General features: G+C 36.7%; 1 protein-coding gene and 1 long non-coding RNA gene across 2 annotated transcripts; both read left to right on the top strand.

The window, feature by feature from the left end:
• LOC140233367 (arrestin domain-containing protein 3-like) lies at positions 1–27,769 on the top strand. The gene is made up of 9 exons (XM_072313473.1): positions 1–39; positions 894–1,119; positions 4,712–4,846; positions 19,132–19,364; positions 20,376–20,558; positions 22,034–22,228; positions 24,571–24,808; positions 25,821–26,163; positions 27,649–27,769. Exons 2-9 carry the CDS (start codon positions 999–1,001, stop codon positions 27,767–27,769), a joined length of 1,569 nt encoding a protein of 522 aa, XP_072169574.1. The 5' UTR covers positions 1–39; positions 894–998.
• LOC140232485 (uncharacterized) lies at positions 7,120–12,218 on the top strand. The gene is made up of 5 exons (XR_011901488.1): positions 7,120–7,139; positions 9,008–9,192; positions 9,902–10,014; positions 11,186–11,313; positions 12,105–12,218. It is a non-coding gene; the product is annotated as an uncharacterized lncRNA (long non-coding RNA).
• Positions 27,770–27,778: the final 9 nt, after the last annotated feature.

Below are 27,778 nucleotides of genomic sequence, written 5' to 3'. Positions count from 1 at the left end.
CAGCGCTCAGTAGGTGAAGGAGATCAAGTTCTGTTCATGGTAAGCCCTCGTAAATTGTTCAATAGACAGCTGATTGGAACTGTGACATAACACTGATTTGTCAAATCAAAAGATGTAATAATCAGGGCCATATTACTGGGCCAAATTACCGTATTACAGCTAAGGCAACGCTTCTACTGCAACTCGACTCCAGTTTAGTACGTAAATCGCAGCTCCACAGTCAGTCAGTCAGTGATCGTGTCCTCCGGGTTGCGTCCGTAGCAGCAACCGCAAGCACCCGATACCCTTGGCAAGCGCCAGTGCTGCACTGTACACCGGACGGTGTCAAAATAATATATGATGATCATCCGAGGAATAGATAATTTGGTGACAGCTGGACTAGGTTACGTCTTACATAATCTTATGAATTTTCTTTAGGTATCTCGATTATCGCTGCAACCAAGTCTATTTGCAAGTTACAGTCACCTTGTTGAAGGTGGACTTGTCCTTTAATGTCATCTCTGTCTTCTAAATCTAGACTGTAGGCCCTACCCATGCATGCATCATCAACATTCAGAGAGGTAGCCTAGGCCTGTACCTATACTATGCACAGGCCTGTCGCTGTACACATCACTGTATATAAATGTTGATACAATGTCAGCTTTCATCAACAAAGGCAGCTTAATTAGAGAAACTAGGTTGTTTGAAACCTACACATCAAAACAAATTACAGTGCAGTGTTCTTACCTATGGATGATTCTGAATAAATGTTCCTTGTAAAATTGAGTTGAGTTTGTCATGCATGTGTAGCAGGAGCAGCTCAAAAACTTAATTGCACTATTATTGAGACTGAGTAGATCTGATATTAAAAGCATAAATGCTGTGCCTTATCCTAGCTGTTCGTTTCTCTCAAGCTACAGGTACTCGAAGTTGGCTATTAGAGTGTAGGAATCACTCCCACAAGACATCGATTAGCAGCTCATGCATTGGTAGCTTGAATCATTGGATACCAAAGCAGAATGGGTAAACTGCAAGTCTTTGAAGTTCTTCTGGAAGGGAACTGTGACGTGTACAAACCTGGCGACATCATCCATGGCCAAGTGAGGATTGTGCTCTCGGGAGAAAAAGGAGACATCAGAGGTAAGAAATGAAACAATTATTCCATTTTGGGGGAACATTAAAGTGGTATGGTGTCTTTGGTTCTAGGATGATTAACTCTTTATGTGCCAAGGTGGAAACCCCCTGTGTGCCGCATTAATATTCTCAGACACCAACGCAGTTATGCTTTGAGAAAACCTTCTGTTTTTAAATCCATGGAACTTTTATACATTTCTGTTAAAACCTCGACACGTAGTGAGCAAATTGTAGAGAAAATGCAAAGTCTTGCTTTGACGTAAATTTTATGAAAAATCTATGATTGCTTTGCTTTCAAATGACCAGCAGCTACATTACTGTAAATGCTTGGCTTTGCACACAAAGCAGCTGCAGAAATTTAAAATGTACCTTCTAATCCAGTAGGGAACACTTTTTTTTGCTGGTCAATCATTACATAAATTGCACACTATATGTGAGAGGAACGGAATGGCGACAAACGCTTTCACTGAACTGTGGCATTTGGCGATTTATCTATCGGTTTGGGCGGGTTTGTGCGTTTGAGCAGTTATGCGAAGTTGGCACGCCATTGACTGAGTCGGGCTTGCGAATGTGGCACGTAAAGAGTTAATTACCCCCGGACAATTACCCCAGACCTTTCCCTGAATCCTAACTGTAATCATAATCATAATCCTGAACCTAATCATAATCTTAACCAAAACTTTCTAATCCTAACCCTTATCTTTACATTTACTCTATCACTGACCGCTATTTAATGGGGAAGGGGGGGGGGGTGTCATTGTTTGTTACTGGCATCTTCGTGTCATTTTTCCAAGACACATTAATTTTGTTAGTCCTTCTTTCCAAGACATGTCCGATATGCCAACTTTTTGATGTGCACACTCTAAAAAATGTGAGTTGTCTGACAGTCTTTCATTCTCTCTTTTTGAACCAAATATTGTCCCTCTGTAGTCATCATCTGTACTTGTTCACATTGTTAGAATTGTCATATTGAATTATTTTCATCACTCCATACCCTGTCAACAATGCTTTTCACAGCTGTTGAATTACCGTGTGATATTTATTTGCTCTATATCATGGTGATTCTTTTTGTCTGTTGATAAGCATCTCGTGCCTGTTAACAGACAATGCATTGCATGTGTGTACAGTTTACCATGGGATGGGTTCCTCAAATTATTTTAAGTGTCAGTGGCAGATGATTTCACTAAAATTTTTGTTGTATGCCAAATCACTTTCCCTAACTGACCCATTGGTGACATCACTTGATGAAAGGTGTAGACATTTTCAAGTGAGCTTTACAGTAAATAATGTGTTATATAAAGAATTGATGAAAGGTGTAGACATGTTCAAGTAAGCTTTACAGTAAATAATGTGTATATGGATGAGCAGAGTGCTATCTGAGTTTCATCAATATCATGCCGGAAAAACTTATAAAATTGCAAAATTGTAGGCCTATATGTTTTCATGACACAGAGATGGGATATGGAACATCTGCATAATGTATCTAGAGCAGATTAGTCACTAATGATATCATGGATCACAGTGCTTTCATTTTTTTTTTTTGCACAAAAATGTGTGCTTTTTACTATGCCTTTGGTTGATGATATATATAATGGCAGTTATAAACACATTCTTCCATGAAGAGTCATCATTGCGTCGTCATTACAAGACTGAAAAGAGATCACATCCTAGTCTCATTGCTGAAATGCTTATCATTGGCTAAGATCCAGAAGGGCGTTACTACATGTAATTATTAATAGTGTCAATCTTGAATAATTTTCATTTTCATTTTCAGTAAAATGACCATGTCACAATTTAAGCAAGAGCACTATTTTACTGGGTATTTGGAACAATGCTTATAAATTGACCCACTTTTGATATAGACTTTTCATATCATGAAAATTGGTTGTTTGTTTAATTTATTTAAGCATATATGCTCAAATCTTAGAATGCGATAACACCCTTCTGGTTCTTAGCTGACGATATTAAAAATAGAAAATAGTAAAAAAAAAAAAACTTGTGTTGACGTTTATAATGTGAGACTTCTGAGGTAGTGACGTCATCACCATCTCAAGTTTGTCCAATGTTATGGTTGCTTCCAATGTTGCCTTTTCAGGAAACCTATGAGGTATTTGATAAAACATGATGTAAGAATGTGCAACCTTCACCATACATTGTAGCATCGTCTGATTGACCTACGGTGTTGTTTGTATTATGTAGCCAATTTAAACGTGAAATCTGAAATAGAAAATTCATTATATTGATATCATGGTGATAAATCATCTTCCTTTATTCTAAGAACACTGACATGACTTACAAATTGATTTATAGGAAGGCATGAGATTATGGTGGTTTTTTTTTTTTTTATATTAATGCATACATTGTAGTCAGTTTACACATTTTGCAGTTTATCTCAAAGTTTCTTTTTTTTTTTTTTCTTGAGATCTGAAAGTGGCTTGGTAATCGGTTATGAAAGTAGACAAATGCTGGTCATTCATAGATTGATGATAAATATTTTGTGTTCAATGCAGTTTTATTCCAGTATAACTATTTCTTGATAAGTTTTCTAGTGCTTATAAATATTTTTTGTCATATATGTGAATTTCATTATTGTTTTTGTTTATTTATTTTTATATACCATGAGTATATGATATGTATTTTATTTTTTTTTTCTGACCAAAAAACTAAACATCACAAATATATGCAAGTTTATGACAATGGTTGTGGTGTTGATTTATGAAAATATGCAATTGCTTTGCACAGTAGAATAACAGGCTGGAGCAACTGTAGCCTGTTTTGATGAGCAGTTTTGATTCATTGTAATATGCCACCAAAACCAAGTTTATGAAACCAACAACCCGGTATCAAAGTGTGCAGGAAACATCAAAGAATGATATCTGAAAAGAGATTTACAGTTTACCCCAAATCAAAATGGGACAAATTGTGACTGTAGATATTCATGCCGGTGTTATTATGAAACCTGGCACGATATGCACTATCAATTGAGACACTTACATGATCGAACTCTTCAAGTACATAGATACTCGCGCCCTGGATATGGCAAGGTTTCAAAAGTGACAAGATCACGGTGGTTTCGCTGGGCCCAAGGAGTTTATTGTAACGAGAGCTGACTGTATCTTTAGGATATTGTTCAATTGTTGAAGAGTTGATACCCATCTTTTATTGTTGTTGTTGTTGTTGTTAATTTGTTAAACAAAACTTGATTTGTAATATGATTTTGTATGTTACGTTGTATAATGAAGAGGAAATAAATAAATTTGTAAAAAAAAAAAAAAAAAAAAGTACATAGATACTCAAATTCAGAAATGGGACAGTTTAAGCTGCATTCAAATCAAGTTAAAAAAAAAATTACCGAAGTGTCATCTTTTACTAAGGAAATTCTAGTACATCATATTCTGTTTTGGGTGGTTGAGAATGTTATGTTAGAAATACTGGCATTAAAATCGTCACATTATTGGTTTGATTTTTCTCAAATTAACACTCAGCTGTGTCTTCCATAAACGACTTCCCTTCCAAGTAAATTCCCCCGTAGCAAAAAAGTGTATTGTTTTCTTCTGCCACAAGGAGTGTTATATATGTTCTTTGACCCTTCTCACAGGAATCAAGGTGGTATGTAAGGGCAAGTCTTACACTCACTGGTCTGAGAGCAGAGGATCAGGGGAGCACAGAAGAACTATTCACTACAGCTGGAAAATTCCATACTTCAAGCAGGAGATCATTCTGCGAGGTGAAGGTACGCAAGCCAGAGCCAATGAAAATGCAGCTCTCGAAATGTATGTACTCACACACGAACATACCAGTCTGATATATTGTAAAAGCTGAGTAGTTTCATGTATTCTCACAAATGAGGAGGTCACAGACATTTTCACAAGATGTTTTCGTGAATGGACACCGAGGCGATCGTAAGTGGACTATACCCTACCGCATAGTGTTATTTTAAATGGTCTAACAGTTATTTGCAAAATTGACAAAAATTTAGCCCTCGCTGAAATGAATACTGTAGCATATATCGTAGATTGATCTTTTCTAGGAAAATTTTCTCCATTTGCAAGTAAAGTTGAAAATAAATTCATGACAAATACCAAATTATCAATGTTATTAAAGTGTACTGTTAACTGATTAGTCATTCGATACGAAAACTATTCATTCTTTTTGTGTAGACTCAGCATAAAGTATTTAACTACCACAATCCGCATCACAGTGTAAAGCACTTCATCTGGATTTGTTTGGAAACCCTCATGATTTAATATTTGCCTTGTGCTGTCTGTGTAAACAGCACACACACACACACACACACACATACACACATACACATACTATCAAGTTTTTGAATCCCTGATGCAATTCACCACATAAGGGCACACTACAGCGCCCAGAATGGCACTTCGTTCAGTGTTTAGGCATGCACATTTTGGATACTGGTATTTATAGTGCTTCACGTGCAATCAAATTAAGCTTGGTGGAACTGACATTCATTTTTGCATCATGATGCAAAAATTGATAACTCTTGTGTGTGAATGGGACCGATTCAAACATTGAGGTTTAAATAGTCACTCAAAAAATGGCACATTCTGATCAGTCTCCTATGAATATATTAGAGTGTTAATTGTGTTCAATACAAATATGTAATATGCTTAGTATAAAGGTGGCATAGCCCACAATTGAGAGTTATGCTCCATTTGTTCCACCCATTTAGGGTAAAAAAAAAACAACAACTCTAAAAATACTAAAAAAAAAACCAACAACCATAGTTTATGTGAAGAGTGTCTTGGATGAGTTGTCAACACATAGCGAATGTTATCCCCCCCCCCCCCCCATACCATCATGGTCTTCATCTCTTCGCTATCCATTGTGTAAGTCACTATTCAACATACCAGGTACAAATCTATTCAGCCAGTAGGCCTTGCATGCTGTGCACTGCAAACAAGCAGGGGCAAAAATATGTGGGCCGTGTATATTATGTAAATAATGAAACCATGAAACTAGATTTAGGAGAATAATGAATCACATGCGATATATAGAGCGTCGTCATGTCTATTTTTAGCATGAAGCTAGAAACTGGGCTTACATTGTAGGACAGAAAGAGAGAGAGAGAGAGATAGAGAAAACAGCCTAAGGTCAAAGCATCTACATTGTATGCTATTGTTGGCATGAATATTACTCCTTATGTGTTTGCTGTGTGTGTTGTGTGTGTGCTGTGTGTGTGTGTGTGTGTGTGTGTGTGTGTGTGTGTGTGTGTGTGTGTGTGTGTTCTTGCATGTGCATGGGGCATGGGGTGGGGGCTATCAGATTGTGACATAATTCATTAGTTCACAGAGATCTTCCTTTTTCTTTGTTACTACTTCTTCCCTCCCTCCCCCCCCCCCTCTCTCTCTCTCTCTCTCTCTCTCTTTCACTTGCTCAGTTCTACTTCTAGATAAGTCTAAACATGATGCGTTCTTTCTGATGTGAATGCACAATAAGGCTCCAATTCACCAAGCTAGTTTGAATAAAATCCAAGGTTTAGATTTACCTTTGTTAGTCTATGGAGTGAAACAAGCACACTCCTTGCACTTGTGTGTCAGCACACATTCATTATTGGATAAGCCCTATATCTGTTGGTGTATAACTGTGTGATCAGCCATGAGCACTTAATGCAGTGAAAATATGCATTGTCCATGATCTGGGGTCCGTTTCATGAAGCTATCACATAAAAGCTATCACATAAATCTTAAAATGGCCAAGCCGCTCCTAAGCTAGGAGAGACTTTCACAGAGAAGTAAAAACCATTTCACGAAGTCTCTCCTAAGCTATGAGAGACTTTAATTTTTTTCAATCGTCATGTTCGAGGGTAATACTAATTAACATATCATTAGCATATCATTAACGTATTCTCCCTATTGTGTTACATGCGGTGAGCACTCGCTACATAGACATAGCACGTATACACACAGTGTATACAGCGCAGAGGTAACAGATCTACGACGGAGGCAAGATCCTGAAGGCTAAGTTGCATTCTACACCGCGACCAGTACATATTTCTATTAGTGAGTATATTTAAAGCTGTCTGCAATTAAAAAGTAATGCATGTGGATTCATAATGTGATATTATTTGGATATATTTTTGTTCGAATCTTCTACAATTCTCCAAGGGCTAGCTAGATGTAGATCTAATCTTACCGGTAGTAGCGTTATCACAATAGTCCCACGTAGGCACATCGCCGTTTGTTTGAATGACCAAATGGCCAGCTGAGTTAGGTAGTTTGTTAATGTTAGCATGGTAGGGTCTAGGGCTACTACAACTTCTACAAGTAATAGTGAAATGTTTGTGGGTTGATTTTTAGCGTGCAGATATTTCATGAGAGCAATTGCCCGATTTGTTCATGTATGGGTGAATTGCAGGTAACTTAAGGTGTGAATAGTGAAGGGATCGAAGAAGAAACCGGAAATTTCATAAGTAAAGAATTGGTCTGCATTTTATTATTAATATTATATTTTTGAAGACGTGTCTAACATTGAATAATTACACTGTCACTAGCTGTGTGGATAATATTCAGAAGTGATACAAATTTTCTGTTTTGTGTCAAATCGACAGGAAAGATCTGGGTTTTTTTTTTCAGTCTAGAAAATCTCAGGTTATTTTGTCCAACAGAATTATGGGCCTAGCCTAAGCCTAATGTTTTTTAGTTTAGGCCCTAACGTGAACTTATAGCGTTAGCATTTACACTACAGAGAACCAGCTGTACGTTACCTGTGTCATTGTTACGTTTACAAGTCCTAATGTTACTATCTAACGTTACTAATATAGGTCTACAACAAAAACTTGTAAAATACTAGGGGTTAGGGGTTATAACTGCGACCAGCCCGAACGCAAAGCACTGTGTACTGGTACAACTAACAGGGAGTGCCCTGGGGTTAGGGCCGGTAGTACTATCTGGAGAGTCCGACAGTGGTTAGACTAACTAGATCAAGTACGGTAGTAATAGTAGGGCCTAGTAGTAGTACGTAGATCCAGGTCTACACAGAATATGAATTGGAAACCATGGTTCAGATCTTGGTTCAGACTTGAAAGCTATCTTCAACAATTCTAAGTGCATACAGCACTGTAATCGCAGTGCATGTGTCACAATAAGATAGAGAATGATGTTTACCTAAATTCATTGGCATGGAACCTCTAGAATTCTACTGCTATACTACCAGATGTCTATAGATCTAGAATCCAGTGGTATAGTGATCCTGAGTAGCACCTACTGACCTAGATACTACTTAACCAGTGTATACCAAAAGTATAACCAGACTAGACCCTTTGCCTTGATATTCTTAAACATATTATCATTAACATAAGTAGGCCTATCACTCATCAGTAAGGAAGTTAATAGGTCTTCTTAATAGTGCTATCTATCTAGGCAGTTAGTAGATTCTATAGGTCCATACTCCGATGCTAATTCCGCTTACACAACTTCTTTTAGCAATTTAACTGATGATGATGACATGACAACAGTTGATGATCAGAGTCAGACTGTGGCTGCATCTCAGGCTGTAACTGTGATCAACCCGAATGTGAAGCCACAGTACAGCTGGTCCTACCAGATCTTAGGTAGATGTAGACCTTGCAACATGGATGCCTAGCGACAAGATCGAGAACCTCAAGAAGTCATAATACCCTAAACTATAGGCTTACACATGTTGAATTGAGACAACTCAAATACTAGTAGTATGTCTTTTAATCATCCCCCCCCAAAAAAAAAAATAATAATAATATAAGATCCTTTATATATTTAAACTGCAAAAACATGTGAACTGATTTCAAATTTCATGCAGATTCTAGATATTGTGTGTAAAATCTTGTATAATCAAACAACAGTTTGAAAACACATTTTCTATTTTGTATTCACATTTTTAATTATAATGTTAGATATGGAACATCAGTCAGACTGCTACAATCAGACTTCTTCATCTAATAAAGCCCAGAGTCAGTTGCTGAACTTCACTGAACACAGAACCAAACTGCTGAACTTCCATCTTCTCCACAGCTAGACTGCTACTGAACTTCGTTGAGACTTACGATGTATCTACCAGCATGGTCACCTTCAACAGAATGCAAGTATTTTAGCTTTAATACTATTTTAGCAGACAACATATCTGTATATTTTCAAATACTACAATTGCAACATTATTTACATTTGGACATCAAATTGTCTCTGGATTTTTAGTTGAATAGTGTTAGACAGGAAATATTGAAAACAATGTTTGCTGTAATGTCCATCTTGGTAATTGAAAACAAACATTGTTATCCAGTGAATAGTGACCCTTCTAGAAACAACTGTTTTTTGCATTTTTTTATTTCACTATCTGTAGAATATTACATACTGATCCAATTGAAAAGAGATAATTCATGGAAGGGGGGGGGGGGGGTACCTGCATGTCTACATGTATCAAGCTCCTGAAACAAACTTTAGCAGTCACGTTATCTTAATAATGTAGGCCCTACTATGATTGTTTATTTACCCTCTCCCTTTTCTAGTATCAAAACCACCTTATGCTCTTACAATGTTTGAAACAAGAATATTCGACATAGCTAATCATTTTAAACTGTGAAAAGTCCTATTTATAGCTTATGGATCAGTAGATACTAGTGAATTCATTCTTTCAAAATCAATGGTAGGGCTTTTCAATTTGATTGCTATAGCTTGTTATAGCAAAGGCAAAGCAACCATCTCTAACATACTTTCTAATGTCCCATGTCCTGCACTATTGTTTTGTTTGTAAGATATTAACTGTTCTTGTATATTGAATAAACTCCAAACAGCCAAGGACCAGACAACATGTGAACTTCATCCACTTCAGAGTTAAGGACTGGGGGCAAGATGCAAATGGAAAAGTCAAGTGACAGTGTCATGGATATTCCACCATCTTCATTTGGTGTGTTAAATGATTATTTTTAGCTATTGAAGCAAGTTGAGAAATCATGTTATCTTGATCATCTACAGTTGGCAGCAAAATTATTCAGCCCCTCTCTTGCATGTTGGACACTCTGGCATAATGAATTACATTATAACTGAGATCATTTCTAAAGCATACAAGTGGTGATCAGATAGTTTGCTACAAGTAAATAACAGATCAGTAGCCTTTGATTTGCATATAGTTACAAACTTTGATCATTCATGTATAAAGAGATATGGTCCAATGAGCACATTTATGGTCATTTTCAGTCCTTTCAGTGATCACTGAAATGCTTCGTTGAATATGGTTTGTTCACTCAATGTTTTGATAGGTGACACAATATGATGGAATTTGATGTAGGATTCTTAATATTTCAATTGGCATTTTTCGTTGTACAAAAATATCTAAATGAACTCATTTCTAGTGAAAGTTGCCACCATAGAGTTTGTACAGAGGTTTAGCCGTGATATTAATAATTCAAAGTTTAAGTCATGTCAAAATGAATATAACCCAATGAAATGCTAAGAGTTGTGCATAGAATGGCAAGATACTATTTAAAATTCCATAAAAACAAAAGAAATTAATCGTTATCATCAGACCATAACACGTCATGCTTCAGTGATCACAGAAAGGTCTGAAATGACCATAATGTGCTCACTGGACCTTATCTCTTCGTGCATGAATGATCAAAGTTTCTAACTATATGCAAATCAAAGACTATTGATCAGGTAGGCATTTGTCATAAACTATCTGTTCACCACTTGTATATGATTTAGTAATTGTAATGTTATTTATTTTGCTATAGTGTCCATAATGCAAGGGGGGTGAATAATTCTGCTGCCAACTGAATAAAGTGAATGCTTGTTATTAATTTACCCTCTCATTCATTACTAAAATTACCTCATACTCTTACAATTTGCTAACAGGGGCTCATTACATAGTGATTCAAACTTTGAAAACTGGCAATTACAACTTGTTGTTCACATAATATATCTTACAAAATTGATAATCATTAATGAACATTTTGTTATTATTGCTTGTTTTAATAAAGATGTACACTCATCTCAAATATTTTCCAACTATCCCATTTGTGCATCCGATGTTTCTGTTTGTATGGTATTTAACTGTTCTTAAATTTGCACACCCAAAGGCCTGAAGAGAGCTGAACCTCACCAAGCCTTGGGACAGACAACTGCAGCTGAACTTCACCCAGGTCAGAGTCAGACTACAATTGGACTACAAACTGTATAGCAGCATCTTATCTACGACAGAACACAGGTATGCTTTTCTCAAATTAAACTTGAAAGTATAAAGATTTTACAAAATAAACAACTTGAATAACAGTTGAAAAAGGGCAACCTCTGTTGATGACATATCAGTTACAGGTAATTCGGTCTTTCTTATTTTAGCAGTTATTGTAGACTTGGTGGACAAACAATGTCACCTCTATATGTGAACTGTTCCATACGAGAAATGAAGAAATTAGTGCATTTATACACCCCAGTTGGGAGTTGATTTAATGTTTATGTCTATATCAGCCACAATTGGGAATTCAGTACGGCTTACATTAGTTGATTAACGCACTGACATAGCAATGCAGCTGATTTATTGCATAACCCATTGAATCATCTTTCTGTTTATTTTGGAACCCCCAGTTTGCCTGACATAAGTTACAATCCTTTTTAAAAAGTCATAAATGTATAACGTTCTGTCAGATGAGTGTTTAAAGTCACAATCACATTCTCATTTTGAGTCTGTGTCACACCTTTTTTGTTATCAGGAAGAATCTGCTACACTAATTCTTGTGTATGACATCCCAGACGATTTTCTTAGTTTTTTTTCGTAGATGCTGTTAAACTGTTTCTAATATACTGTATAAGAAATTGCTGAAAAGTAGTTCTGTGTAATGATATGTGTGCCAGTCGTGTGTGTATTCATTCAACTGTAAGCCCACATATTTAACACTCTGTATAATGTCAGGCAGAGGGGATGAATGGCGTGTCATAAAATTTCAGTATGTAACCAATATTTGTTTTTCCATATTTGTATTTCTTTTTTCTTTCATATAGATTCTCAAGGCATGGAGCTTGCCGAGGGTGATGCAGACAGGTTGAATGCAACATATGATAGTTTTTACGGCTGTAAATATATATATATATATATATATATGAATTTAATCTTTCAAAAGCAATGTATATACAGTGTAACCCCGTTATAACGAGGTCCGTGGGACCGCCAATATTGCCTCGTTATAACTGGTTCCTCGTTATAACCGTACGCACTAAAAACAAAGAAAACATAAGCATGGAGTCACATATACCAAGCAATCAAACTTATGAGCAGTCTTTGTGTTGTTATTACACAAGTAAATGGATCATTATTATTGAGAAAGGATAAAATGGAATCATTTGTGAGTTGATACCAAAAGAATTAAAAAAAAAAGAAGGGGTTGAAAACACGTTCTTTGTTTTTCTTCTGAAAAATCTCTTCGCGTGTCTTGTGCATGCCTTCTCGAAAAGTGCACGGCAGGGTTGAATTCGTAATCCTTTCTACACGTATCTCTTCCTCGTGTATTGAACCATTCTGAAAGAATGAAAATATCATTTGTGAAACACAGTATAAAATTTTAATAAACAAAATCACATTGTATTAAAAACATGTGTTACTTTTTTTCTGAACATGGGTGCAAGCAGAGTAACATGCATTATTAAACTTATTTTACGCTGAGTGCGCCCAGCGGGATCGCGATGATTACATTATTAATTATTTAGGCTGTATTCCATGATGTTTGCACCAGCAGGGGTTGAAAATGCATTTTGTATTTTTCTCCCCAAAATCTCTTTGCATTTCGTACATGTGTCCTTGAAAGGTACACGACATGGTTGAATTCGTGATCCTTTTTACGACTATCTCTTCCTCATTATAACGGACCATTCTGAAAGAATGAAATTATTCATTTGTAAAATACAGTGTGAAATAATATGAACATCACGATGATTTCATTAATTATTTCGGCTGTAATCTTTTACGTAGTATACACATCAATGTTTCACAACCAGCAAAACAACTGGAAGTCGGAACTAACATGGAAAGGATTATGATTTTGCAGAGGTTGTGCTTTTCTAATATACAAATAGGTTAGGAGAGTCCATCTGAATTGAGTTGTACATCATTTTAAATCTTAGAGTCTGCTCTTTCAGAAAGAGGATTGAGCTTTTAACTTTTTGGAAGATACTAAGAAACCACTAATGAAGTGCTACAGAGCATACCATTCTCAGAGGAATTCAAAGTTCATTTGATGAAAATCGATTTTGAAATGGCTGAGACATCCGAAAACAAAGTAAAACAAAGTAAAAGCGATTCTAATGAAAGGTTGGTTCCACCTTTTATTAGGAATCGCTTTATTTTGCATATTTCAGCCATTTCAAAACCAATTTCATCAAGTAAACATTGAATTCTTCTTGAATTATGTGCCCTTTCATATTTCAGAAGAGGTTTCTCATTATATCACACACAAAAAAAAAAAAAATCTGAAACCAGGTTTCAACCAAAACTACACCATCCCTTTAACCAGAAATCCATGTTTGGTGACTTTTTCTGACTTTTTGGGGGTTTTGTGATGCAGAGTCACAATTGCAGTGTTAGATATGAAGCTACAATCAGACTATTGCAGTTTGACTGCTGAACTTCACTCAGAGTTTTGTCATAGATGAGTCCATTGGTGATGGCATAAGTGCTTTGCCAGGCATTAACAAAACCAGAAATGAGACAAATCCCCCTTAGAAGAAAAGAGAAACAAATGCATTGCAAAACAAAACAGAACAGCTAAGCATGCAAAAAAGTCGGTGAAAAGCAAATGGGTGAATCGAAGCACACTAAAAAAAAATAAATAAATAAATAAAAAAAAGATAAAAAAAAACCGAAAAGAAGATTTATAGTAAAGTGGAAGAAACCATTTTAAAATGGACAAATGCAAATCTCTGTCAGCACATAACAGTCTGATTTCTGATTGCTTTGATGAATAAAAGCTATTGTGTAGCAGACAAGGTCATTATTATTAGTACTATTATCATAATTAGTATTCTGATGTAGGGAACCTCAGAGTGCAAAAACAGTGGATTGCAACACATATCATTGTATGCTTACCAAATATTTGCAATGATAGAATTGCTTGAAGTTCAGCTGCTTTCACAATTTGATTAATAAACCATGAAAATATTTCAAATGATTATGAAAGATGTGTTGAGGTATAAGTGATCCAAACATAAATACATCAGTGAACGTTGCAGTGCGTTATTTTTGTTATTGTTTCCAGGCGTGTGACGGCAAACTTTATGTAACCAAGTTAGAAAATTATATCTATGCGGGCAATTATAATTTGATCAGAAAGATATAATTAAGAATAACTTATTATGTAGAAATGAAGTAGAGTGTAATACCAGAAAATACTGTGAGTGATAATAATTTCACAAAGACTCTTACCAGTATCATCATTGTGGTTATGATAATTGTGCTGTGATTATGACGATATTGAATAATGAAATACATGTTTTCAAGATCAGATTTTCCAATGAATCAGGCAACCAGAATATGAAAATTTGACAGCAACAACTGTTTCAATAGTTTCTGCAGTTACATAATCTGTCACATGACATGTAGTTAAATTGTGTAGAACTAATATTAACCCTAAAAGCCCAAGGGGGGGGGGGGCACATTGTGCCCCCCCTACCAGATTTTCATTCGCCACTCCTTCGCCCTTTATCCAATTTTAACCAAATTTGGTGACTTTTCCTAAAATCTTATTCCGAACGTTTTGATATATAATTTAGCTATATTTGATATTGCTGGTTGCCATGGCAACCATAAACTGACAACCATCTCAGTCAGATTTTTGCGTATTTTTCTATTCCAATTCAAATTTACAATATTATAATGTATGAAATGGGCGTTTCTTGGCTGAAATTTGCTGAAGAAGCAGAATGTGAAGTAATTATGGCCTTGAAATGTTTTTCCTATTATTTCCTTTGTTTTTCTGTGCCAACAGCATAAAACAATAGATATAATAGAGATGCTTGAAAATAACAGTATTTTCCAAAGATTGACGTTCTATTTTGTGTCATTTTGATTCCTTCACCCAAGTTATACCTCTAATATCATTTGTTTATCACATTATCAATCTGCAAACTTAAAATTCCAATATTATGGGAATATGAAATATGATTACTATGCATGTACCTATCCCAAACAATACATCATAGGTCTCATAATGTATTTCTTTATTTTGTTATGAATAGCGCCCCCATGTGGTGACCTTGAGAAATTCCAACCATAACAAATAATCAGCTTTGACTTGCACATCATTTGTGGCAAATATGAAAAATATTGGTCTATGATAAGACATATATACTGGGGATAAAGAAATTATACAAAAAAATCATGTTTTTAGCATATTTCCTATGTATTTCTTTATATTTTGATAAATAGCGCCCTCTATGGGTGACCTTGAAACAACTCAAGTATGCGGTCATGTAGAGTATGAGTTGCTCTACCCATGTGCCAAATATGACGATGTGCCAAATGTGCCCCCCCCCCCCCCCCTTGGGCCTGGGAAGGGTCAAAATAGCTTGGGCTTAATAGGGTTAATGAGTATGAAATTGATAGTGGTGAATGAATTAAATAATTGAATCATTATCGGCGCTTATCATTATGCATCTTTAAATGAAATGTGTTTCAATTGTGGCAATTGATGAGTAAAATCAAATCCAAGTATGAAACCATGAATACCTGCAGAAACTTGAACTATCACTCATTGTGATTTTTACCCCCACCTCCAACTGAGGGAGTTCGTTCAACCAGCACTAACTTTATACGGTTTTATTTTTTATAAAAAGTTGTTACCATGGGAACGCATTGTTCAACATAGAATAAAGTCATGTTTTGTTTATTAAAAAAATCTGTTCGTCATTAAATTATGTGTCATAATTACGTATCGCAAATCAAGTGCTCAAAAACTGAGGGAGTTGGATGAATAAACTGGTAAGTCCTATGATTTTCATTAAAAAATGATGTTACCATGGCAACACACTGTCCAATATTAATGGAAGAAAATTTGAAAGAAAGGTTTGCACAAATACATATTATGACTGTCACATGTGTCAAATATCAAGTCAAATGCTCAAAAGCTGAGGAAGTTAGCTGAATCCACAGTATTTTTATATGATTTTCATTCAAAATACTCTGTTACCATGGCAACACATTGACAACGATCAAAGAAGAAATTCGCACATCAGTCAATGTACTTTAGCAGTCTCATGTGCCAAATTTCAAGTAAAATGCTCAAATACTGAAGGAGTAAACTGAATCCACAAATTTTTTTTATTATATTCATTGAAAATGCTGTTACCATGGCAACACAATGTTCCATATCTATGAAAGATTGAAGTTTGCACAACTGATAGTGGTCACATGTGCCAAATTTCAAGCCAAATGCTCAAAAGCTGAGGGAGATGGCTGAATCCACAATAGTTTTGTATGCTTTTTATTCAAAGTCTGTTGTTACCATGGCAACGCATTGTTCAACAATGACGAAAAATGAAGTTTGCACATCTACGTACTATACCGGTCACATGTGCCAAATTTCAAGCCATTGCTCAAAGACTGACAAATTTATTTGAATTCACAATATTTTAGATGCTTTTAAGTGAAAAAAAAATGCTGTTACCATGGCAACGCATTGTTCAACATCAACAAAAGATTAGTTTTGCACATCTACATACTGTAGTGGTCACATGTGCCAAAATTTAGGTCAAATGCTAAAAAACTATACGAAGTTAGATCAATCCACATATTTCTTTGTATGATTGGTATAGAAAAAACTGTTGTTGCCATGGCAACAGATTTCTTCACATCCACACAGGGAAAAAAGCGTCTTGCACAACTACACATTACATTGATCTGATTCTATGCTGAATTTCAACTGCATTGCTTTAAAACTGAGTGTAGTAGTGTAATCCACAATAATTTGTATGATTTTTATGAAAATATGTCGTTGCCATGGCAAAGCATTACGCGATATTAACGAAAAAGATGTCTTGCACATCTACCTTTGACAGTGGTCACACATGCCAAATTTGGGGTCAATTACTCCAAAAATGAGAAAAAAGTTTGATACAATGACTCTCAAAAAGCTATCACATAAACTTAGGAGTGCTCCTGACCACTCCTAGATTTATGTGATAGCTTTGCCAAGTTAGGAGAGACTTTATGTGCTAGCTTCGTTCATGAAATGGTTTGTAGAAAAAGTCTCTCCTAAGTCTGAGTTTATGTGATAGCTTTATGCGATAGCTTTTTCATGAAACGGTTTTTAGCAAAGTCTCTCCTAAGTATGACTTAGGAGAGAGAAAGTCTCTCCTAAGACTTTCATGAAACGGACCCCTGGATTTAAAATATCTCAGTGAATTCTTGCCTGCAAGTATAATATACATTATTTTATGTACACTGTAGGAATATGGAATATTGGCCTTCCTTATAGATTATACTACTGTAGCAATCAGTGTTTGTACTAATTGTACTTTGATTGAACTGAATCCCCTGCTGTGCTGCTCTTTAAATAAAAATATGTGCTATTACTCATTGCGTTCTTGAAATAAGCCATGTTTGTGTGTGTGTGTGTGTGTGTGTGTGTGTGTGTGTGTGTGTATGTGTATTAAACTGTTGATGGATTTGTTACAACACACTCGGCTCATTTGATATTGTGTGGCTTATTTGAATGGAATAACTGTTGAGTGGAAATTCCTCTTTGTAAGGACTTTCCCAGCACCCTGTCTTTTGAATATATTGCACCTACGGATTTGGAATATATGGGAATGCAACTTGTATTAAATCAAAATATTCCAGATTGAGGAACCTGAGAGCTAAAAAGATCATTTGTAAAGAGCCAGTATTAAAGTTCTACTCTTTATCATAGCAAATTGGGAAAACAGCATGAAACATTCAATTCTACATTTCTGACTGAGACTAAAATATTCTAAAATTAGGAACCTGAAAGTTGTAGAAATCATCTGACAAAGAGCCAGTAAATTCTACTATTTATCATAGCAAATGGTGAAATGGCCTACAAGTGACAAACATTCAATTCTACATTTGTGCCGAGACCAAAATATTCCAAATTAAGGAACCTGAGTGTTTTGAAAATTTTTTGACAAAGAGCCTCTATGTTCTATTATTTATCATAGCAAATGTGAAAAACAGTATATGGATGACAAATGTACAATTCTACATTTCTGACTGAGACCAAAATATTCCAGGTTTAGGAACCTAAGAGTTATAAAAATCAGTTGACAAAGAGCCAGTAAGTTCTACAGTTTATCATAGCAAATGGGAAAACAGCCTGCAAGTGACATACGTTGAATTCTACATTTGTGACTTATACCAAAATATTCCAGATTGAGGAACCTGAGAGTTAGAAATATCATTTGACGAAGAACCAGTATTAAAATTCTGCTATCAATTTATCATAACAATTGGGGAAACAGCCTGTAAAGTGACAAATATTCCATTCTGCATTTCTGACTGAGTCCAAAATATTCCAGATTAAGGAACCAGAGTTTTGAAAATCATTTGACAAAGAACCACTAAGTTTTATCATCTTAATAGAAAACTTGGAAAACAGCCTATGAATGGCAAATGTACAATTCTGCATTTCTTACTCAATACAAAAATATTCTAGATTAAGGAATCTGACAGTTATTAAAATTATCTGACAAAGAGCCAGTATGGAAGGTGTATAAGCTGTTATTTTTGCAGGGTTTAATTAGGGTTTGATTTTTGCGAATTTCACGAATCACATTTGGTCTGCAAATTCAACAACATACGAAAATGTCGCCATGCGTTAGGCCAATAATGCATTTACAATAGCCTCGGTGTCAATTCGCGAAAACAACATCGGAAAATGTCTGTCATCTCCTCATTCGCGGAAATATCTGTCCGCGAAAATAACAGCTTACAGTATTCATCAGAGCAAATGGGAGAAAGAGCCTGTAGGTGACAAATATTAAATTCTGCAATGTAATTCTGTCTTTTTGTGCCCTCTTGTAGGCAAGAATAACAAGGCAGCTAGCAGGATGAAGCTCCCTATGGGGGATCACCGCTTCGCTTTCCAGTTCCAGCTCCCAATGCAGTCCATGCCGCCGCCCTTTGAGGGCACGGTGGGCTACGTCCGCTATTACATCAAGACGACCATCGACAGGCCTTGGAAGTTTGACCACAAGGTTCACCGTTTCTTTAGCATCTGGACTGTCAAGGATCTGAACCTCGTGCCAAATATTCTGGTAAGGGTGTACTGTAGGATCTTGGGATGATGGTCTTTAAAGCAAATGAGATTAAAATGTTGCAAGACTGAAAGCTGCGTACAATAGTGAACAGGTGCACAACTAAAGGAGACAGAATCATGCTGAAATTTCAGGGACTCTTTAAGGTCTTTGTAATGCTGTACCTACTCCAATCCTGTGTTTATTCATTGTGTGTATCTTCAACTTGTATTATGGTAATCATGTGAATGTCTGATACGGTATATATTTTCATCCTATGAAATTTCACTTGAATCAAAGTAGAATGACCACGGTACAATCAAACCTGGTTTAGCGGCCACCTGTTATAGCAGCCACCTGCCACATACAACTACTATTAAAAAATCCTTTCCAAGAGAAAAGCCATACGACCCTGTAGCAGCCATCTGTCTATAACAGCCACTCTTTCCATCTCCCTTGGGTGGCCACTGTAGACAGGTTTGACTGCTGTTCTTCCTATTAAATATTTTCATAGTGTCCCTAGTGGTTTTGAAAATCGCTAGATTTACTCTGTTCAGATGTCTTCTGTTTTTCTTTCTATCTGTTGCTTTTTTTTTTCCTATCCTTCTCTCTTCCTGATCTGCTTCTAATGTCATGCTGCTTACAGCTGCAACACAGGACTCTTGATTTGCCTTCCTCGGTACCTTGATTGATTGATTTTCAATCCTTTCCTACTCTCTCCCCAACCTTGCACAACCAACCCCACCCTCATCCAACCCTCCCCACCCTCACCCAACCCTTCTCCATGCTAACCCAACCCACCCCACCCTTACCCGACCCGCCCCACCCTTACCCAACTCAACCCTCCCCTAACCCACCACCACCCTCGCCCAACCCACCCCAACCTCACCCCAACCTCACCCAACCCACTCCAACCTCACCCAACCCTCCCTACCCTCACCCAACCCACCTCACCCTCGCCCAACCCACCTCTACCCTTGCCCAACACACTCTCACCTAACCCTCATCCAACCCACCCATGAACCCCTCCAGAACAGGCCAGGTGCTGTGTCAGAGAAGACAGTCTGCTGCCTGTGCTGTGAGTCTGGTCCCATCCGGATCGAGGCATACCTGGACAAGTCAGGGTACGCTCCGGGCGAGTCCATTCTCATCACCATGAACCTTAACAACCAGACAGGCAGGGACATCATCTCTCTTAAAGCTGCACTCATACAGGTTGGCAAGACTTCCCTCTGGTATAACCTTTTCTTTTAAAGGGGAAATTTAGACCACTAACGAGTTTTTATGAAAAGAGAGAGTAAAAATTATTTTCATAAGCACAATAGTGAAAATTTTGTCATATTGGGATAAAGATCAGGGAAGTAATGAAATTGTGAAGTTTCACAAATTTTGCAAAACAATTATTAAAAAAGTTTGTGTGAATATGCAAATGAGTAAGCTGATGATGTCATTACCCTCAGTTTTCATTGATCTTGTAAAAAAAAAAATGACAAAAGTGCAGTTTTCTGCTATGAAAGTGTAGAACACATTGTGTCAATCCTGGGTGTATATCTTTGAAATTATGATCAGTCAGATATATTAGGACTTGAGACTGAGGCATAATTGCATTTGAACAAAAAAAACAACACCCAGATTTTACAAAATTTTGTGTACAAACTATATGGCAAGTTGTGAAGCGATGACATCATCAACCCTCTCATTTGCATATTCACATTGACCATTCAAGAACTGTTTTCTGAAAAGTAGCAAAACTTCATAGTTTCATAACCTCATTATTTGATCCAATCTTTTAATTAAATTTTTGCTGTTGTGCTTATCAAATCCTACCCTTTCTTACCAGACTAGCTTTTAACTCTTCCATAATTTCCATGTAGAGACTTTCAACCCCATGTTGTGCCCATGATAGAAAATGAAAACTATCCACAAGTCCCAAGCCAAATGACGACATTTAGTTTCTATATAGATAGACTAGCAAATGACATTTGGAAAAGTTTCCTGAGAGAATTCAGTAAGGTATACCTATCATTATCTAAACAAACCTACAATTGTATGGTCCTCAATATGGCTGAGTACCACTTCAAAAATTATCCTCCCAAGATAATCATCCCTATTAAAGACCATTATTCCCTATACCTTCAGACAACAACTCTCAGCACCACCCTTACAACTTCATTCCCTCAGAATATATCAGATGGAAACACCCACCAGCAAAATGAATACCTTACTACTAATGCAAAACCAATACCCTTATACTGGGATGTGCCAAAATAAGTGTGTATGTGTGGGTGTGGGTTTTTTTCTTTTTTTCTTTTTCTTTTTTAACCATCAGGGTTAGAGCTGTTTTTTCTTCTTCTTTGTGGATATTTTGTTGTTGTTGTTTTTTTGTGTTTTTTTTTTTTTTTGGGGGGGGGGGGGTTGGGGGTGGGGGGAGGGGGAGGGGGAAATTGTACATTTGAAGTAAGTCATTGATTTGTAATATTGCAATGCAATGAAAAAAGAATCACAGGCTAGCTTCATGATTACTGAAGAAAGCTGAACTTATATCACTTAGATAACGAAATAAAGCCTTTTCTTTCCAGTATCTGAAGATGTTATAACGTTTGGATTTCTAGTCCTAATTCAATTCCTTTATAGGTAATGTTAAACGTATGTATTGGTCTCCCCGATGTGATTTATGTTGTGTGAGACAGTACGCAGAGTACAAGGCCAAGCATGGCGGAAGCACTCACAAACGCCACAGCAGCAAACGTGTAGCTGAGCTCCTGTTCCAGGACTTCAATAATCAGGAAGTCCTCAACTATGTGGACAGACCAATGCTGATCCCACCCATACCTCCAAACAACTTTGACAACTGTCCAAACATCAGTGTTGTCTACAAAGTCAAGGTGAGAAAAGGAAAAGGAAGGCTCGCTTTATCCTTCTTTTCCTGTCCATGCCTAAGGGCTGTACTTTTTATCTTAAAGGGGATGGCTAGTAACTGATCAGTGGGATGCTGGGGGATGATTGTTCCAATCCTTGTGGGATTCATTGAAGAGTACATTATATATCTATTGTTGTGTGAAAATTATTTCAAAGCATGCCTGTACAGTGATGGGACGATTGCTAACTGTACAGGCATGCTAACCTGGAAACATTAAACTGTACATTACTTGAATATGAGACCATTCTGAAGCAAATACTTTTCACACAACAATAGATATATAATGTACTCTTAAATGAATCCCACAAGGATTGGAACAATCATCCCCCAGCATTCCCACTGATTCCCACTGATCAGTTACTAGCCATCCCCTTTAAAGGACCTTCATTAACATAAGGATTGAGAGAATGTAGCGATATTAGTAGAACACATCATTGAAAGTTTGAGGAAAATCGGACAATCCGTTCAAAAGTTATGAATTTTTGAAGTTTTGTGCAGTCACCGCTGGATGAGAAGACTACTGCAGTGTATGATGTCACATGCGTACAACAATATAAGGAAAATATAAAGAGAATTTCACAAAATTTCATCTTTTGAAAAAATTACACATTCCCTTGACTCGTTACTGACATAAGTTATGGGTAATATTATTCCCATTGCCTTTAGAAAGAGACAAGTCAAGTGCTCTTTTATTATGCGAAAAAAAGTGAAAATATGTTGAATTTTCTTTACATTTTCTTTATACTGTTGTACTCATATGACATCACGAGCCTTAGTAGTCTCCTCATCCAGCGGTTCCAACACAAAAATTTTTAAAATTCATAACTTTTGCATCGATTGTCCAATTTTCCTCAAACTTTCACTGATGTGTTCTACTAATATTGCTGCATTCTCTCAATCCTTATGTTAATGACGGTGAACTTGTCCTTTAAGTGTACTATTTGTGACACAGTCTATTGTTGTGTTTACTGTGAATAGAAAGTATTTTATCAATGTTCCTTGGGGCAACATGTGTGGGTTCACATGCCTATGGGCAGTAGTAAACGACTTTCCGTTTGTGTGCCCTGACCCACATGTTGTCACCATCCTTTATACCTTGGTCATTTGTGTCACATGTGCAGTACAGTTTATCCTTTTGTAATGTTCACTCTAGTTTTTGTTTTATGTTTGTAATGTTTATATGTATATGTTCTTTATCTGGACAAATGAATAAAAAGATTACTAATATTAATGATAATAATGATGATGATGATGATGATGATGATAATAATAATAACAACAACAACAACAATAATAATAATAGTAATAATAATAATAATAATAATAATAATAATAATAATAATAATATTAATAATAATGATAATAATAATAATAACAATAATAATAATGATAAAAGTAATAATGATAATGATATATTTTCATAGCATAGCCTCCTTTGATTATGTTGCTCAGTAAGTAAAATCTCTGTTTATTGTAATAATGCCCAGGCCAGACTACTCACTTACCAAAACAACTTTTGGCACAGATTTAACACAACACATACAAAGAGCTTGCTATTATTGTATTGTGCATTCGAAAACTCAAACATTAAAGCAGACACGTGGTAGTCAGTTTAGCTACCTGTTTGTTTTTTTTTTATCAAAAATAAATGAGATATCTTAAAAGAGACTTCATGCCATGCCAAAAATATACTGGCCTCCGATGAAGAATGTTACTCGAGGTGTCTATTTTCACCCATGCAATGACTGTAGAAATCTCATCACCTCTACTCTTTATGTTATCTCAGCTTGCCTTCCTAATAGTCCAATAGAAAATGCAATACTGTATATGCTGTTATTTTCTCGTACAGATATTTTCGCGAATGACAAGGTCATAGACCCTTTCGTGAGATGTTATTTTTGCGAATCGACGCCGACGCTTACGTTGATGCTCTATTAACAAAGTGTATGGAGACATTTTCGCGTGTTGTTAAATTCGCGATGCAACTGTGATACGCGAAATTCACGAAAATTAAACCCTCGCGAAAATAACAGCGTATACAGTATTCAAGTTGACTTTAACAGATAGAGTGAAATCAGACAAACGCTATGGTAAAGATTTAATAGAAATAAGACCTGGACTATTAGTTTATTGAATTTTTGAAATTCGATTTGTTTTGATAAAGTACTGATATTATTGTCACAACAACGCATGCTTACTAACTTAAGATGGCAGAAGATGAGAGTCTTACCAGCTTTGAAAAAAAAAAGGCGGATTCATCCTTTCTGTAAAGGGTTGTTTGAAAGAAGGTCTTTTTTTTCCTTGCAGTTTGAAGTGGACGTTGCTGGGACACCCATTGATCTCAAGTTGGAGCTGCCCATCATAATTGGCACAGTGCCAGCAATGCCTCATGTGATTGCGGCCCAACAGCAGGGCTCCCCCTATGGAGCCCAGGCCCCGCCTCAGCAAGCCATGTACCCCCCTCAGGGACCTCCCCAACAACTTGCAACCTACGCCCCTCCACCAGGATACCAAGCCCCGCCACAGAACCAACCTCAGCCCACATGTGAGATTGCGATTTTGCTTTCATGCCTCTTAGTGCCCCAAAGGGTCGTGGAGGAATCATGTTTCCTGGTTGACTGTCTGTCTGTATGTTCATCTGTCCATGTGTTAGCTTGTCCCACAACCTGTTTTCTGGACTCAAGAGCAAACTTGAAAAGGATTTATATGGAACCTGGCCCAGATTTGCCACATGAGGTGTAAATGCACTGAATAAATTTTCAGCAAAATACCTCGAGGTCAAAGTCAAAGGTCACTACTCTTGCTGTAGTTGTTGTTATTTGATGACACCATGAAGGAACTAGCAGCCACTATAGTCCTTCCATGTTTTGGTTTAACCTCACACCTCAACTTGCTCATGTTTTGGTTTAACCTCACACAAACTATTATGCATTTAGAAATTAGCCAACATTCAAGTCAGACACACTTCTACAAACAAACTTCACACAATGCAACGCTCACACAAAGATAGACTCCACAAACACGAGAAATCAGTAGTCTACAGATACCTTATTGTAAATGTAGGAAAGTCTGCATACCAGATAAAGGCAGATTACTCAAAATCAGCCTCAAAGAACACAAAACATGCACAATAACATCATCATGGCATAGAGGAAGAAATACATTTTGTCAGACCCTCACAAATTTGGCTATGACATTTTTTTTAATGCTTTAATACACAGTTTTATGCTATCATGTCAAGTACATGATGACTTTAAGTCAATAGGAAAATATAGCAATGTGGCAAAGACTAGAATACCAAGAAGAAATCATATGAATGTTACCAGATGTAGGTTTTTCTATACAAGAAGATTAGTATTCAAGTTCTTCAGTTGTCAAAATGTGTTATATGTGTATACATATTTAGATTTGTTGTGTGTATGTGTGTGCACAAATTTATAGTAGTGTTGATAAATTTTAACAAAGCTTGAGATACTTTGTGATATCAGTGAATGCACCAGAAGGCATATTCCTCCAACAAACTTACGTTTTTGTATTGTTTTGTTTTGCTTGAATAGCTCCATATCTGCCGCCACCTTCATACGAGGTTGCGATGGATGGTTTCCAGCAAATAGAGGGCAAGAAGGGTTCCTTTGGCACCACAACATATGCACCACGGTACCCATACTACCACCCTGACGCCATAAACCAGAGTGTGGGACAAGCAGCTGGCACCAGCGGTCAGGGTCAGGCACCCGTCACGATGCAGCCCCAACCACAGCAACAGGGGGCCAGCTACGCCCCCTACCAGCAACAGGGGGCCAGCTATGCCCCCTACCAGCAACAGGGGGCCAGCTACACCCCCTACCAGCAGCAGCCAGTCTCGCCCGGTGATGTGCACATGAAAACTTATCCGGCAATGTGAGAGGCAAGTCGAAAATTTGCCTGCCTGGTTTCACAAAGAGACCTGTCCTTTGTGGTATAGTGGTAGGGCTTCAGGCTTGCAGCCGGAAGATACTGGGTTCAAATCCAGCCAGGCATATACATCTCTGGATGAGTTGTTCTACATGCAATGTACCTCTTGACCCATGTGTGTAAGATGAATGGGTTCCTGACAAAGTGCAGGAAATAGAATGGTAAGGCCTTCTAGTAGAAGGGTGCCAAGACTGAAGAGGCTTTTACAGGTATATGCAGTCATGTTATTATTGTAATTGGAGCTTTTACTGTTAACATACCATGTATATGTAAGTGCAGCTACTGTAGCAACATCTAAAATGCTCGCAGTTGATTCGTAGCAGTTGCGCCAGTGTAACACCAACGTGATGATGTGATTGTTGTACTTATGGTGCCAAGAGAGCAGAACAACTCCTTAAATGTGATAAGTCTTGTCGATTTGCAGATTGTATCATAATTGTGTGTTGAAATTACTTGAAGGGTGTTTGAGGTGTCGAGCTCAAGAATCCCAAGATATGGGCAACGTTCATCTCCCCACTTAATTGCATGTCTCTGTCCATAGTCGGAATTTTCTTAACACAAGCCAAACTAATCATTGATTTGAGTGTCATTGCGTTCTTCTCAAAATGATGATTCAGTAATGTAAATCTTCTGTTGATATAAATTTTTGTATGAGATGTATTGCATATTTTCCATCAATTTACGGTTCAAAGAGGCTGATGTAAGAAACACAAGTATGATGTTATGATCAATGATTCATGTGTTTTTGTTCATATTATATACATATAGAATTATACACACTGTACCTATATGCCATTCTCTTTCTTCCCTTCCTTCCTTTACCACACACCCATGTCCTTTTATTCTGTTTATAATACTGTAGATAGTAACTTTTAGCACACAATGTTTCCAGCAAATTTGTTTTTACTTTAATGGACTACAAATATGTTGCAAAGAAATGAGAGCCCACAGCTAATATTTGGAAACCACTTGTTTACTTTGATATACTGTTAATGTAAAATATTTAATGGTGCAGAATTATCCAAAATTTTGCACTCCAAAGGTTGTTGCAAAACAAAAACATCACTTTCATTTGAGTTTTTATATCTTAAAGCTTGTTAACAAAAGAAAAAGAAACAGAAAATTATGAATATATATCCATTGTAATATACATGTATTTTCATCCACAAAAATCTTGAATAAGTGAATTTTGCTGATACTAGCCCGTAGTGAGGAAAAACAAACAAACAAACAAACAAACAAACAAACAAACAAACAAACTGACAGTTCTCACTTTGAGGCCTTAAGTATAAGCTTTTCTTGTCCACCTTTGGATATCTTGAGAAGATATGTAATAATTTGCAGATGTAAAGCATCAAGTTGATTTTATTCAGGTGTATGTACAAAATGTAGTTGAGAAATCATGTTTCTTATGTTATTTATGAATTGTAGTTCCAAGGATGGTGTGAACATGCATCATGAATTTTACATGTTTGTGAAGGTTTGTGGCAACATTGAGACTGAAAGTCACTGTGGGGCTGACTGGAGCTTTGTTCTGGCTTCTAAGGTCTAATGAGGAATT

This window comes from Diadema setosum, chromosome 9, assembly GCF_964275005.1.
Source record: "Diadema setosum chromosome 9, eeDiaSeto1, whole genome shotgun sequence".
NCBI classification, from domain to species: domain Eukaryota; kingdom Metazoa; phylum Echinodermata; class Echinoidea; order Diadematoida; family Diadematidae; genus Diadema; species Diadema setosum.
This window is presented reverse-complemented; position numbering and strand designations above follow the sequence as displayed.

Coding starts and splice junctions, on each gene's coding strand:
- LOC140233367 (XM_072313473.1), top strand. CDS start 999: ATGGGTAAACTGCAAGTCTTTGAAGTTCTTCTGGAAGGGAACTGTGAC. Junction 19,365..20,375: donor ACCTCGTGCCAAATATTCTG/GTAAGGGTGTAC, acceptor GAACCCCTCCAG/AACAGGCCAGGTGCTGTGTC. Junction 22,229..24,570: donor GTGTTGTCTACAAAGTCAAG/GTGAGAAAAGGA, acceptor TTTTCCTTGCAG/TTTGAAGTGGACGTTGCTGG.